A 15,078-nucleotide genomic window follows, 5' to 3' on the forward strand; every position below is an offset into this window, starting at 1 on the left:
TGAAACTGGATATTATAGGGATAACAGAAACATGGTGAAATAGTCGTCACGACTGGAGTACAGGTATTGAAGGGTATGTGCTGTTTAGGAAAGGACAGAAATAAAGGCAAAGGTGGTAGAGTAGCATTGTAGATCAATGATGAGGTAGACTGTAAAGAAATAAGAAGGGATGGAATGGATAAGATAGAGTCTGGGCAAAAATCACATCGGGGAAGAAAGCTACTAGAGCCTCCCCTGAGATACTGCTTGGGGTGTGCTGTAGACCGCCCGGATCTGATTTGGCTATGGATAGAGACCTTTTTAATGTTTTTAATTAAATAAATACTAATGGGAATTGTGTGATCATGGGAGACTTTAACTTCCCAGATATAGACTGGAGGACAAGTGCTAGTAAAAATAATACGGCTCAGATTTTCCTAGATGCAATAGCTGATGGATTCCTTCACCAAGTAGTTGCTGAACCAACAAGAGGGGATACCATTTTAGATTTGGTCTTGGTGAGTAGTGAGAACCTCATAGAAGAAATGGTTGTAGGGGACAACCTTGGTTTGAGCGATCCTGAGCTAATTCAATTTAAACTAAATGGAAGAATAAACAAAAATATATCGATGACTAGGGTTTTTTATTTCAAAAGGGCTAACTTTAAAGAATTAAGGAAATTAGTTAGGAAAGTGGTTTGGACTGAAGAACTTGGGAATCTAAAGGTGGAGGAAGCCTGGAATTACTTCAAGTCAAAGTTGCAGAAACTATCAGAAGCCTGCATCCCAGGAAGGGGGAAAGAATTCATAGGCAAGGGTTGTAGATCAAGCTGGATGAGCAAGCATCTCAGAGAGGTGATTAAGAAAAAGCAGAAAGCCTACAAAGAATGGAAGATGGGAGTGATCAGCAAGGAAAGCTACCTTATTGAGGTCAAAAAATGTAGGATAAAGCGAGGAAAGCCATGTAGAGTTGGACCTTGCAATGTGAATTAAAACCAATAGTAAAAGGTTTTATAGCCATATAAATAAGAAAACAAAGAAAGAAGAAGTGGGACCACTAAACACTGAGGATGGAATGGAGGTTAAGGATAATCTAGGCATGGCCCAATATCTAAACAAATACTTTGCCTCAGTCTTTAATGAAGTTAATGAGGAGCTTAAGGATAATGGTAGGATGACAAATAGGAATGAGGATATGGAGGTAGATATTACCACATCTGAGAGAGAAGCCAAACTCGAACAGTTTAATGGGACGAAATCAGGGGGCCCAGATAATCTTCATCCAAGAATATTAAAGGAACTGGCACATGAAATTGCAAGCTCATTTGCAAGAATTTTTAATGAACCTGTAAAAGCAACAAAGAATCGTCTGGCACCTTATAGACTAACAGACGGTTTGGAGCATGAGATTTCATGGGTGAATACCCACTTCGTCAGATGCATGTAGTGGAAATTTCCAGGGGCAGGTATATATATGGAAGCAAACTACAGATAATGAGGTTAGTTCAATCAGGGAGGATGAGGCCCTGTTCTAGCAGTTGAGATGCGAAAACCAAGGGAGGAGAAACTGGTTTTGTAGTTGGCAAGCCATTCACCGTCTTTGTTTAATCCTGAGCTGATGGTGTCAAATTTGCAGATGAACTGAAGCTCAGCAGTTTCTCTTTGAAGCCTGGTCCTGAAGTTTTTTTGCTGCAGAATGGCCACTTTAAGGTCTGCTATAGTGTGGCCAGGGAGGTTGAAGTGTTCTCCTACAGGTTTTTGTATATTGCCGTTCCTAATATCTGATTTGTGTCCATTTATCCTTTTCTGTAGAGACTGTCCAGGTTGGTCGATGTACATAGCAGAGGGGCATTGCTGGCATATGATGGTGTATATTACATTGGTGCACGTGCAGGTGAATGAACCGGTGATGGTGTGGCTGGTCTGGTTAGGTCCTGTGATGGTGTTGCTGGTGTAGATATGTGAGCAGAGTTGGCATCGAGGTTTGTTGCATGGATTGGTTCCTGAGCTAGAGTTACTATGGTGCGGTGTGCAGTTACGGGTGAGAATGTTTCAGGTTGGCAGGTTGTCTGTGGGCGAGGACTGGCCTGCCACCCAAGGCCTGTGAAAGTGTGGGATCATTGTCCAGGATGGGTTGTAGATCTCTGATGATGCATTGAAGGGGTTTTAGCTGGGGACTAGTGGATGGCCAGTGGAGTCCTGTTGGTTTCTTTCTTGGGTTTGTCTTGCAGTAGGAGACTTCTGGGTACACGTCTGGCTCTGTTGATCTGTTTCCTTATTTCCTTGTGCGGGTATTGTAGTTTTGAGAATGCTTGGTGGAGATTTTGTAGGTGTTGGTCTCTGTCTGAGGGGTTAGAGCAGATGCAGTTTCACCTCAGTACTTGGCTGTAGACAATGGATCGTGTGATGTGCCTGGGATGGAAGCTGGAGGCATGAAGGTAAGCATAGCGGTCAGTAGGTTTTTGGTATAGGGTGATGTTAATGTGACCATCACTTACCATCACTTGGGTGGCAGGCCAGTCCTCGCCCACAGACAACCTGCCAACCTGAAACATATTCTCACCAGTAACTGCACACCGCACCATAGTAACTCTAGCTCAGGAACCAATCCATGCAGCAAACCTCGATGCCAACTCTGCCCACATATTTACACCAGCGACACCATCACAGGACCTAACCAGACCAGCCACACCATCACCGGTTCATTCACCTGCACGTCCACCAATGTAATATATGCCAGCAATGCCCCTCTGCTATGTACATCGGCCAACCTGGACAGTCTCTGCAGAAAAGGATAAATGGACACAAATCAGATATTAGGAATGGCAATATACAAAAACCTGTATGAGAGCTCTTCAACCTCCCTGGCCACACTGTAGCAGACCTTAAGGTGACCATTCTGCAGCAAAAAAACTTCAGGACCAGGCTTCAAAGAGAAACTGCTGAGCTTCAGTTCGTCTGCAAATTTGACACCATCAGCTCAGGATTAAACAAAGACGGTGAATGGCTTGCCAACTACAAAACCAGTTTCTCCTCCTTTGGTTTTCGCACCTCAACTGCTAGAACAGGGCCTCATCCTCCCTGATTGAACTAACCTCATTATCTGTAGTTTGCTTGCATATATATATCTGCCTCTGGAAATTTCCACTACATGCATCTGACGAAGTGGGTATTCACCCACGAAAGCTCATGCTTCAAAACGTCTGTTAGTCTATAACGTGCCACAGGATTCTTTGCTGCTTTTACAGATCCAGACTAACACGGCTACCCCTCTGATACTTAGTGAACCTGTAAACTCAGGGGTTGTACCATATGACTGGAGAATTGCTAGCATAGTTCCTATATTTAAGAAAGGGGGAAAAAAGTGATCCAGGCAACTGCAGGCCTGTCAGTTTGACATCTGTAGTATGCAAGGTCTTGGAAAAAAATTTGAAGGAAAAAGTAGTCAAAGACATTGAGGTCAATGGTAATTGGGACAAAATACAACATGGTTTTACAAAAAGTAGATCATGCCAAACCAACCTGATCTCCTCCTTTGAGAAGGTAATAGATTTTTTAGACAAAGGAAATGCAGTGGATCTCATTTACCTCGATTTCAGTAAGGCATTTGTTATGATTCCACATGGGGATTTATTAGCTAAGTTTGAAAAGATGGGGATCAATATGAAAATTGAAAGGTGGATAAGGAACTGGTTAAAGGGGAGACTACAATGGGTCGTACTGAAAGGTGAATTGTCAGGCTGGAGGGAGGTTATTAGTGGAGTTCCTCAGGGATCGGTTTTGGGACCAGTCTTATTTAATCTTTTTATTACTGATCTTGGAACAAAAAGTGGGAATATGCTAATAAAGTTTGTGGATGACGCAAAGCTGGGAGGTATTGCCAACACAGAGAAGGACCAGGATATCATACAGGAAGATCAGGATGACCTTGTAAACTGGAGTAATAGTAATAGGATGAAATTTCATAGTGAAAAGTGCAAGATCATGCATTTAGGGATCAATAACAAAAACTATTGTTATAAGCTGGGGAGGCATCAGTTGGAAGTAACAGAGGAGGAGAAGGACCTCGGAGTATTAGTTGATCACAGGATAACTATGAGCCGCCAATGTGATATGGCTGTGAAGAAAGCTAATGCGGTCGTGGGATGCATCAGGCGAGGTGTTTCCAGTAGAGATAAGGAGGTATTGGTACCGTTATACAAGGCGCTGGTGAGACCTCATCTGGAATACTGTGTGCAGTTCTGGTCTCCCATGTTTAAGAAGGATGAATTCAAACTGGAACAGGTTCAGAGAAGGGCTACTAGGATGATCCAAGGAATGGAAAACCTGTCATATGAAAGGAGACTCAAAGAGCTTGGCTTGTTTAGCCTAACCAAAAGAAGGCTGAGGGGAGATATAATTGCTCTCTATATATATCAGAGGAATAAATACCAGGGAGGGAGAGGAATTACTTAAGCTCGGTACCAGTGTGAACACAAGAACAAATGGATATAAACTGGCTATCAGGAAGGTTAGACTTGAAATTAGTTGAGGGTTTCTAACCATCAGAGGAGTGAAGTTCTGGAACAGGCTTCCAAGGGAAGTAGTGGGGTCAAAAGACATATCTGGTTTCAAGACTAAGCTTGATAAGTTTATGGAGGGGATGGTATAATGGTATAGACTCATTTTGGCAATTAATTGATCCTTTGACTACTAGCGGTAAATATGCCCAATGGCTTGTGATGGGATGAGATGTGAGTTACTACAGAGAATTCTTTCCTGGGTATCTGGCTGGTGAGTCTTACCCACATGCTTAGGATTTAGCTGATCATCATATTTGAAGTCGGGAAGGAATTTTCCTCCAGGGCAAATTGGCAAAAGCCCTGGGGGGTTTTCGCCTTCCTCTGCAGTGTGGGGCATGGGTCACTTGCTGGATGGTTCTCTGCACCTTGAAGTCGTTAAACCATGATTTGAGAACTTCAGTGGCTCAGACACAGGTTTGATACAGGAGTGGGTGGGTGAGATATTGTGGCCTGCATTATGCAGGAGGTCAGACTAGATGATCATAATGGTCCCTTCTAACCTTAAAGTCTATGATTCTATGTAAAGGGGGTGTTTTTAAAATAAAGTTTATACTTGGAAAAAAAATTACTCTTTTGGCTCTGAAAATGTGGTATCTGTTTCACCCTAAAAACATCCAAATTTTATAAATGCAAATAGAGAGGTGTTTCATCTCATTACTTGGTTTTTATGTCTGAGAAATAATTTATTCTTTGGGACAATGTGATATCTCTATTTGGGATTTTATTTGATGTTTTATAGTTGATGTTGGAAAATTTCATTGTGGAATGCAAGTTTCCTCCAGAGCCAGATGCAGTTTGTTCTTATCAGCAGTGCCATGGACATTCGAAAATTCAAATCTATTTTACTGACCCAGACTTCAAGGTAAACTTATTTTTAAAGGGTTTTGGAGATTAAACAATTTGCTGGAGTTATACAAGTTTTATGTGAAACATAAAATCTTAATTTTTTGTTGTTGTTGAATGGTACTTTTTTTTCTTTTGAAAGCATAAATTCCTATGGTCTTCAAATTTTAGGGTTTTATACAGATTACTTGCTGTCAGCAGTGTAAAGTGGAGTTTCACATCAGCTGTTGGAAAAAGATGAAAACTACAATTTACAGTGATAAAAATGACAAGGTAAGACCCATGTCAAACTTCTATTTAAGTATTGATTATTAACTGTATTCCAGGGGGGTAGCTGTGCTAAAGTTATTAAGATGAGTACAATCCTGGAGCCTTAACATTTCACCTGACCTATGGGGAACATACAGTCTGTGTTGCAGGCGTAGGGAAATCCTGCAGGCATCAAGGTATCTATGGAGGACAGGGATATTTATGTAGAGGTTCAATGTGTCTGTTCTATTTACCTCTTACTTTATGGATGCTTGATTCCCTTAGAAACCTTGCTATTACAGCCTCCCCATCAGCTAATACTCCAAAAGCAAAAGGGTTTAACTTTGCATAGGGAGACTTGGCAGAAGATAATGGTGGCAATCAGTATAATCTTCTGTTGGGAAATCGCAGCAGGTTCGGGATGGGAAAATGAGGCTGTTAACATCAGGAAGTACCCTTTCTCAATCCATAGAGCACAAATTCTGTGGTCAGAAAATGGGAGGATTTCATCATTGCTTTGAAGAATAAAAGAGTATGTGCCATGAGTGACTGCTCTCATCTTTTTGATCCCAGCCATTTTATGCCATGACTGGCTTCTCTCCGCTAAATGCAAATAGAGGCCTAAGCCTTTAGTGATGGTCTTAATTAGCTTGGTCAGCTCACGTTCAGTATACACAATAGCATTTCTGTACAAAAGCACAGAGATAGTGCATCTTTCCATTTGATTGAAAACAGAATTTTTTTTTCTGCATACCTGATCTTCCCCAACAGGATTTTCTTCAAGAATCATGCTTCACTCCTGATTGTAAAGGCCTCATTTCAAAAATTGTTATCTTCAGTTCTTCTGGTCTCGTGAAATGTGAGGTAAGTAATTAAACATCAATGTGAAATGAGAATCAGTTTTTAAAAACAAACCCTCATCTTGCAATTAAGATCCACTGGAGACTTGTACAGTGTTACTTACTGACAGTGCAGTTACATAATTTCACTAGGGGATCACAACACTACATAGCTCAATTAACTTTTTTAGTACCCCCCCTTGAGGGAGGTGGTGGTGTGGTTGTGGTTTTGATATCTATTTTACAAATGGGTAAAAAGAGACAAAGGGTAAAGTGATTTGCCCTTGGTGAGATAGCAAGTCAATGTACTGTGTTGACCTTACTACAAAACCACAGGTAAACTGGAATGTTTTAAATATAAACTGCTTACATTTATTATAAGACCTTGATACACAAATGTAATTTAGTGGAAGCTTCATAGAGTTTTCATAGTACAATAAGTATGAGGTGGTCTGGCTGTACTAGTTTTAACATCCGTGCTGTCTCAGATTCCTTGCACCTAAGTATCCCAACTTGTTTTGAACTGGTGACGTACTGAAACGACTGACTGTTGTAGGAGCAGGATTTCTGCCTGTTGAAGTAAATCCAATTCTTCGAGTATGAACCTCTTGAGCCCTTGATTGGAGATTTCCTATTAGCAGTGTCTGTTTGGTCCATGTGTGCACTTGGTACGACCTCGTGTCACACACAGATGGTGTATAGAGCTGTAGTAGTGAAATGTCTGAGTTCTCCTCTACCACCTCAGCCTGAGACTGAGTTCTAGCATGTCCACCTCAGCATGTGCTACATGAACGACATGGCTACAACTACATGGCATACTGTTGTTCTTAGTTTAGTATTTCTATTTAGCATTAGCTGTTGTCAGTATAGGATTAGTTAGATAGTAGTGAGAGAGTTTGTTTTTTTTCTCTCCCTTTTTTCCTCCTTTTTTCTGTGGAGCTTATTTGACCTGGCTGGACATGTCTGGCTCACCCAGTTTCAAATGCTGTCATTCTTGTCGGGAGGCTATTCCTATTAGCGATGACCAGTCTAGGTATATCTGTTGCTTGGGAGAGTCCTATATCTTCCAAAAGTGTAACTCTTGTCTGACTTTCAAATCTACAGCACAGGAGAATTGGGAGTTTGATCATATGAGACACTGGGAAATAATTGTAAGGAATGCTTCTTCTCTATTGTGACCTTCTCTGTCAGAATACCTTTCCCATGAACTAGTTGTCTGTCTATATAACCAAAGCTTGCAGCTTTATATGGCTTGAGCAGCCCAGGTGGCTGCATTTTTTTTTTTTTTTAAAATTCAAGCTATTACATTGTTGACTTCTGCAACATCAAGTGTCATTTTTGTTTTTATTGTTAAGAATATTGCTTTAGAACTCAAGTTCAATTAACGTGGTGTCATTTTTTTGCAGTTTGAACAAAAAATCCCCAAAATTAAGGATCCACCAAGAGCCAGTGTTAAACAGAAATGTTCAAGGTAAGATTTATAGGATTAACAGTAATTTAAATTTACAATAGGATGGGATTATATATTTCAGAAATTGCTGAAGTACTCCAGATATTTTAGAGAGGTAATAGTTTCTCTTTTTATGGCTGTGGCAAGGATTCAAATGATTATTTGATTCATCTGTGTTCACTGTGTTACTAGAAAGTTGACAAACTACAGGGAGTTCAGAAAACAGCATAAAATATTTTAGGGATTCCTAATTTGATAGCAGGATGAAAAAGCTAAATGTTTACAAACATGATTAAATCAGAGCTCATATTGAGCTGGTACTAGGTAATAAGTCTTATTAGCAGTTCTGTAGTTGCCCCAGCAATTTCTAAAGAACTAAGTTTGCGTTTTAAAAAACAAAACAAAACTTGTTTATGGCCATGAAGAAAACCTTCAAAATATGAATCAATGCAAAGAGTCTTCTCTTAATCTCTATACAGAGAGAATCAAAGGTCAAATTAATTCCTGTAGTAATTCCACTGGTTTCCATAAAATTTGAACTAATTCTTCTGAAGTGCAAATTGCTCCATTCATCTCAATAGGCTATTAAATCTGAAGCTAATTATAATTATTTAAGATTGGTAAATGCCGATTCACTGCTCACAATCTTATCACAAACAACCTGGGATTCCGGGACTGTGAGTGGAATTGAGAACCATCTCTTCCCCTTCATTCTGCTCACCAATCTGACCCATGGCCTAAGTAGCTATGAAGGGAGGGGAAGGAAGAAAAGGGAATTTGCTGCCTTTCTTGACATATGTATGTTTTGCTTTGAGTGGTGGTCCATTTTGTATTCCACTGTGGGATATGCATGCACCAGAGGCCAGAGAATTTGAAAGTAGTGTCCATTGGTCTATGAATGCACTCTAGTTCACCTCACGCCTCCAACTGAGGGGATAAAGGGTAGGGTCGTCCAACTGCCTCTCCAGTTCCTTCTCACTGCTACATGGGACAGGTTGGAACCATTAGTGTCCGTTTGTCCCATAAATAATTACTTTTGGGGGAATTCTGCACCAAAAAATTAAAAATTCTGCGCGCAGTATTTTAAAATTCTGCATAGTTTATTTGTCAAAATAACGCAATATAAAAACACCAGTTTCAGTTATTTTGGTAATTTATTTAAATTACAATTCAATGGATGGGGAGAATGGGTGTGGAGCGCATTGGAGAAAATCCCCAAACCCTATTTGTCTAATAGTAATAGTTAGGTTTGACTCTTTATTTCTAGTTATTAGTCAACAAATATATGCAGCCATATGCTCAGTATTACATCATAGGCAGCTGAAGAGCAAGTGAGGGCTGGGGAATTAAACTCACAATTTATATTGGCTACCATCTCCAGAAAAGTCAGTAGTAAACAGTTAATGGAACACATTTTTGATAGGAAAATTTTTTTCAGTCCAAAAATTTAGACCAGTTCTAATCACTAAAGCACCATAAGCATTTATACTACTATATTGTCATTTACAATAATTGATGTCTCTCACAGCACCTCCCCACACACACGCACACACTGATTTATGTCTTCGCTGGCTGCTCCAAGCTGCTGGGGAGGAGCAAGTGACTGTTCTTGTGACTTCTCTGCTTCCCCTCAGAAATCATTTTTCTGCGGGAAAGCAAAGCAATCTGCAGACAATATGAATTCTGTGTCCGCACTGTGGCGCAGAATTCCCCCAGGAGTAAACAATAAATAACTTAATTGTAAATTGTTAAGTTTTAATAGTTTTAGCAAATATAACAATTCTAGTAGCTTTAGTGTTAGATTAGTCTATCAGGGTACCCACCTCACCCTGTACCCTGTTCGGGTATTACATCCAGGACCCAGGCTTCAAACTCTGTTCTTCCTGCCCATGATCCTTCTCTGTCAGTGACAGCCACCAGCACTGCCTGTACTGCTTTGGGGAAGCTCACATCACAGCAAGGTGATTAGCACCTCTTCAGCCAGAAGACAGATGAGTCCCTCCATACCCGGAAGGATTAGTGCTGCCCTCCGATCGCTGGGGAGATACACACCTGGTCCTAAGAGGAAGTTTCATTGCCCATGGGCTAAATTGAGGTATATGGCTCACCAGTTATTCTATCAGAGGTCCTATGAGCCACCACATAAGAGAGAGAGTGTACAGAAGTCCTGCTTCCCTACGTCCTTCACAACAGGTTTTGCATCTCAGTCTCAGCCATCAACTCGATGTTATCTTTGAGAGCTTGAGAGCCACTAAGCCCACCTCCCAACTCCAGCACACCATTCGGGGTTTGTCTAGGTCTCTTTTTCAACAGCTGAAGTGCAATAACAATAGACAAATGGGTGCTGAATGTCATCCACTCTGGCTGTGTGATAGTTTGCATCACTACCTCCCCTGAAACCCTCCTCCCTGTCCCCCTTTAGGGAACACTCTCACAAGAATTGGATCACACAAGAGGTGGATTCCTTAATGCAGAGAGGAGCAATAGAACACATTCCTCCACAATACCAAGGGAGAGGGTTTTACTCAACCTCCTTCCTAATACCTAAAAAGAAGAGTGGTTGGAGACCAGTCTTCAACCTCCACCATCTCAACCACTTTATTCGCAAACTCAGATTTCTCATGTCAGATTAACAGCAATAATTCTGTCTTTAGAAAATGGCATGTGATCCATGGCTCTCAATATGAAGGATGCTTGCTTTCACTTAGATATCCACTCCACCCACAAGTATTTTCTCAGATTTATGGTGGGCCCCAACTATTTTCAGTACAAGATACTCCCCTTCGGAATAGCAACTGCACCCAGAGTCTTTACCAAGATATTCTCAGTTGTTGCAGCCCACATTTGACGTCATGGCCTTCTTGTCTTTCCCATACCTTGATGACTGGCTCCTTGCTGCCACACCTGGAGGGCCTATGGATTGAGTTGAATAATGCTACACTTGCGCTCTGTACTGAGAGTCAGCATAAACATGGAAAAATCTGCTCTTGCCCCACACAATCTCTGGACGCCATTGGGGCAACCCCAAGTTATATCAGCGCAAGGGCGTACCTGCCCACAGACGGGTTTCAGACTATGAACAATATCATAGGTCACATCACAAACTGTCCTCAGATACTGGGCAAAACATGTCTGTCCCTAATTGGTCATGTGGCCTTGTGCACTTACATCACCCTATTGGCAAGACTTTATCTTTGTTGCCTTCAGGTATAAACCGTCATTCCATGAACCACATGGTGACAGTTTCTGGCAAGGTATTGCCGTCCTTCCTATGGCAGACAGATTCTCATTAAATATGCGTGTGGTCCCCTTTCTTTCTTCCTCTCCAGACAGGACCATCATTATGGATACATCCCTACTAGGTTGGGGAGCCCACGTGAACAACCACACAGCACAATGGGTTTGAACATCTGGATAGGCCAGGATGCACATCAATATCCTGGAACTACAGATAGTATGGAAGGCTTGTGAGTTCTTTCTTCCATTCATCCCCATCACCATGTCCTTATAATGTCAGACAACACTACAACAGTCTTCTACATCAACAAAAAAGGGGGATTGAGGAAGAGGCCTCTGGAACTGGTGCCTTAGCAATCAAATCACCCAATCAGCAGTTTACCTCCCAGGAAAACAAAATGTGCTCACAGACTGTCACAGACATTTTGCAATCGATCACGAGTGGGAGGAGGCTTCATGATGTGGTACTTCGCAACATTTTCATTCTATGGGGAAATCCCAACCAGGGATCTATTCACCTCTCAAGTAAACAGTAAATGCACTACATATTGCTCCAGAGGAGCCCTAGGTCACCACTCCCAGGGCGATGGTCTCCTTCTTACTTGATAAGATCAGGTTCACCTATACCTTCTCTCCACCAACCTCCTGCCATGAGCTCTAGGCAAGATCCCGCTGAACAGAGTGAGGGTCATCCTGATCACCCTCTTCTGGTTTCTCAGCCTTCTACATATGTTGTCTCACCCACCAATCTTTCTCCCAATGTTTCCTGAGCAGCTGAGGGCACCGCCACATCCACCTTCTCAAGGTTACTCAGTTTTCACTCACCCACTAACCAATAGGTTCTAGAAAAGGGTTAATAAGAACCTTCCCACCTGCTCAGATGCTTGCATCCCAGTGGGACCTGAATCTCATTCTCTCAGTGCTAATAAGCCCCCCTTTGAGCCTTTAGTACACCACTACCTCGATATAACACCACCTGATATAACACAAATTTGGATGTAACGCGGTAAAGCAGTGCTCTGTGGGGGTGGGGCTGCGCACTCCGGTGGGTCAAAGCAAGTTCAATATAACACGGTTTCACCTATAATGCGATAAGATTTTTTGGCTCCCAAGGACAGCATTATATCGAGGTAGAGGTGTACATGTTCCATGTTCCCTCCTTTCCATGGAAGTTGCCTTTCTTGTAGCCATCACCTATGTGAGGGGGTTTGGCAAACTTGGAGCTCAAGCTTTTCCATACTGCAATACCCCTGTATTTTTCTATTTCCCCTTTCCTCTTCGCCCCGGGATCTAGCAACGATGGCAGATCCTCCATATACTGTATTTCATAAGGATAAGGTTTCTTTACCTCTACACCCCAAATTCATGCCTAAAGTCGGAATTTCACCTTAACCAATCCATACACTTACCTGCTTTCTTCTCAAAGCCACACACTTCTGCAGAAGAATGAAGACTCCTCTCACTCGAGCTTTGGCTTTCTACGTGCAGAGATCAAAACCAATCGGGAAATCCCGGAGACTGTTTGTCGCTGTAGCAGAAAGAGTTGGCGGACATGCCATCTCCACCAGAGAATCTCCAAATAGATATCTGGCTCCATTCTACTCTATCAGCTTTCAAACTCCAACTCTCCCCTCCCTGCCCCCCCCCCCAAAAAATCCCTCCCCTGGAGTTAAGAGGTCATTCCACCATGGCTTAAGCAACGACTATAGCATCTCTTGAGGAGGTACATTATGCCCAGGTGCTGAACTCTTCTGCTGATGCCTCCTTTGGGATGGCAGTACTCCACTCAACCCTACTGTGTACATCATCACATCTTTCTCCTACTGTTTGTCAATCACCCACAGTGGTGTACAATAGGGACCATCACTCGACAAAGAAGAGAAGGTTACTTACTTTTAATTGGAGGTCCTTGAAGATGTGTGATCCCTGTCTGTATTCCAGTACTTGCCCTCCTTCCTCTCTGCTTTGGATCTTATCTGATTTGTGGTAGAGAAAAAACCGGAGAGGCGATATGTCCACCCCACCCTTAATCCTTTCGATCGGAGGCACCAGGTGAACCAGGGCTGATGCGCAGACCAACAGGCATGACTTTCAAATTATCTGGCTCCAGGGGCATGGGTATGCATGCATCACCTGCAGCAGAATTCAGATAGGGACCACATATCTTGAAGACCCTCCTGTTAGAGCTAAGTAACCTCCTATTATGGAAGTTGAGCACTTCTAGCAGAGAATACAACCTAGAGCAGTGTTTCTCAACAACCAGTCCATAGCAGCCTCCTTCCCACTCCCTGAGATTTCCCAGACATAGTTTAGAAAAGCAGGAAGCTGGTCCCTGATAAAAATGTTGAGAAATGCTACATTAGAGCATGAGTGGTCAATCTGGAGGTTGTAACCATTCAACCGGTCTCAGATTGTTAAGTGGGAGGAAGGAAATGGCTAGATTCAAGCTACATGGGAGGGACACTACAGTATGGAAAAGCTTGAGCACCTCTACCCTAGAGCATTTCCTTGACTGAAAAATTCTATATGGATCCTAAGAAAATGCTGGTTAAAAACTGAATTGTGTATGCAGGTTACGTTTGAATGTTCGATTTGCATAGTCTTGGCATTGCTGTAATATCTCTAAAGTAGTTTGCATTTATTGCTCACAACATATTTGACAGAGTGGTAAATACTGGTGCTTTATAGTAAGAGGATAAATTTGTTTGATTAGACAGGAACCCTGGGAAATCCAAACTGTAAATATGTATTGGACAGGTTCAGTATAGATCCTCAGTATTTTATTCCCCTTAATCTCGTTACAAAAGGAAAATTATCTGAAGTAATGAGATATTCATTAAACTGGTTTCATTTAGGTAGGAGTTTAGATTACTTGGAATATGAGTTCCAATAATGAGAGATACATGTGTAAAGATGGATTTCTTGTGTTATTTAAGCTGGTCATAGGAACTTTTTTTTAACATTTATTTATAAATAATTCAACATCTTGTAAATGTTAGATGTAAAGGTGGGCATGCTTGCTACATCAGAGAGTCTTTTAAAGTCAGCTCCTTCTAATAGAGATTATTGTAAAATATTTAGGATATTCTGTCTACATCTACAAGCTTCAAATAAGTTGTTCAGTATGCCTGAAGGTAGATGGTCTCCATTTCTTTTTAACTGAAGAAATAGCTATATTCAAATTTTACTTCTCTGTGGTTTGACTAATGACTTCTACTGTGAAAAATGTATAATGTAAGCTGACAAATGTTCTAATAGGTGGAGAATGGTTTGTAAACTGCCAGAGAAAAAATGGTCTATTGATAGTTGAGGCTGATTTGCCTCACTTATCAGTTCCATTTATCAGTTCTAGGAAGCTAAAAATAAAAAAAGAAAAAAAATTGAAGAGAAAGCGTGTAAGAGAAGAAGCACTGAACTCAGCAAAAGATAGCATGGAAGAAAATAAAAGGGAAGATACTACATCTAAGTATGATAGTCATAAAGGTACGTGGAAGTTTAAGATATTTTATTATAGAATACATTTGTATTGTAGTGTATTGCTATACATTATCATATAAACAAATGGATATTTTGATTAGCATAAGTAGCAGTTTTAATGTACCCTCAGTGAATTGAATATGAATATTATTTTTAAGGAAAGGATTATAAATACTGATCTGGAGTGTCTTATATAGTCACGTTGCTTAATTACTTGATTATTTGCATTACCATGGTGCATAGGAGCCCTAGCCAATGCCTATGGGAAGATGCTCAAATACTACAGTGATGAACACAGTAGAAGAATCTGTGTAGAACAGAATAGCTCTTTACATATTTATTGTAATGCTAACATTCAAATGAAAATGTATTTACCAAAAATGGGTGAGATAAGATGGCTGTGGCAAGCTTTAATTTAGAATTTAATTTACTTTTCATAGACT

General features: G+C 41.2%; 1 protein-coding gene across 6 annotated transcripts in view; it reads left to right on the plus strand.

Moving 5' to 3' along the window:
* Positions 1 to 15,078, plus strand: part of TTC3 (tetratricopeptide repeat domain 3) — a 367,670-nt gene that overhangs the window by 90,908 nt on the left and 261,684 nt on the right. For all 6 annotated transcript variants that reach the window (XM_050916320.1, XM_050916326.1, XM_050916335.1 and 3 more), the window contains 5 exons: positions 5,280 to 5,402; positions 5,555 to 5,656; positions 6,404 to 6,496; positions 7,878 to 7,942; positions 14,505 to 14,641. In XM_050916320.1, the coding sequence (XP_050772277.1) occupies positions 5,280 to 5,402; positions 5,555 to 5,656; positions 6,404 to 6,496; positions 7,878 to 7,942; positions 14,505 to 14,641 (520 nt within the window). The remainder of the gene's footprint in view (positions 1 to 5,279; positions 5,403 to 5,554; positions 5,657 to 6,403; positions 6,497 to 7,877; positions 7,943 to 14,504; positions 14,642 to 15,078) is intronic.

This window comes from Gopherus flavomarginatus, chromosome 1, assembly GCF_025201925.1.
Source record: "Gopherus flavomarginatus isolate rGopFla2 chromosome 1, rGopFla2.mat.asm, whole genome shotgun sequence".
NCBI classification, from domain to species: Eukaryota; Metazoa; Chordata; order Testudines; family Testudinidae; genus Gopherus; species Gopherus flavomarginatus.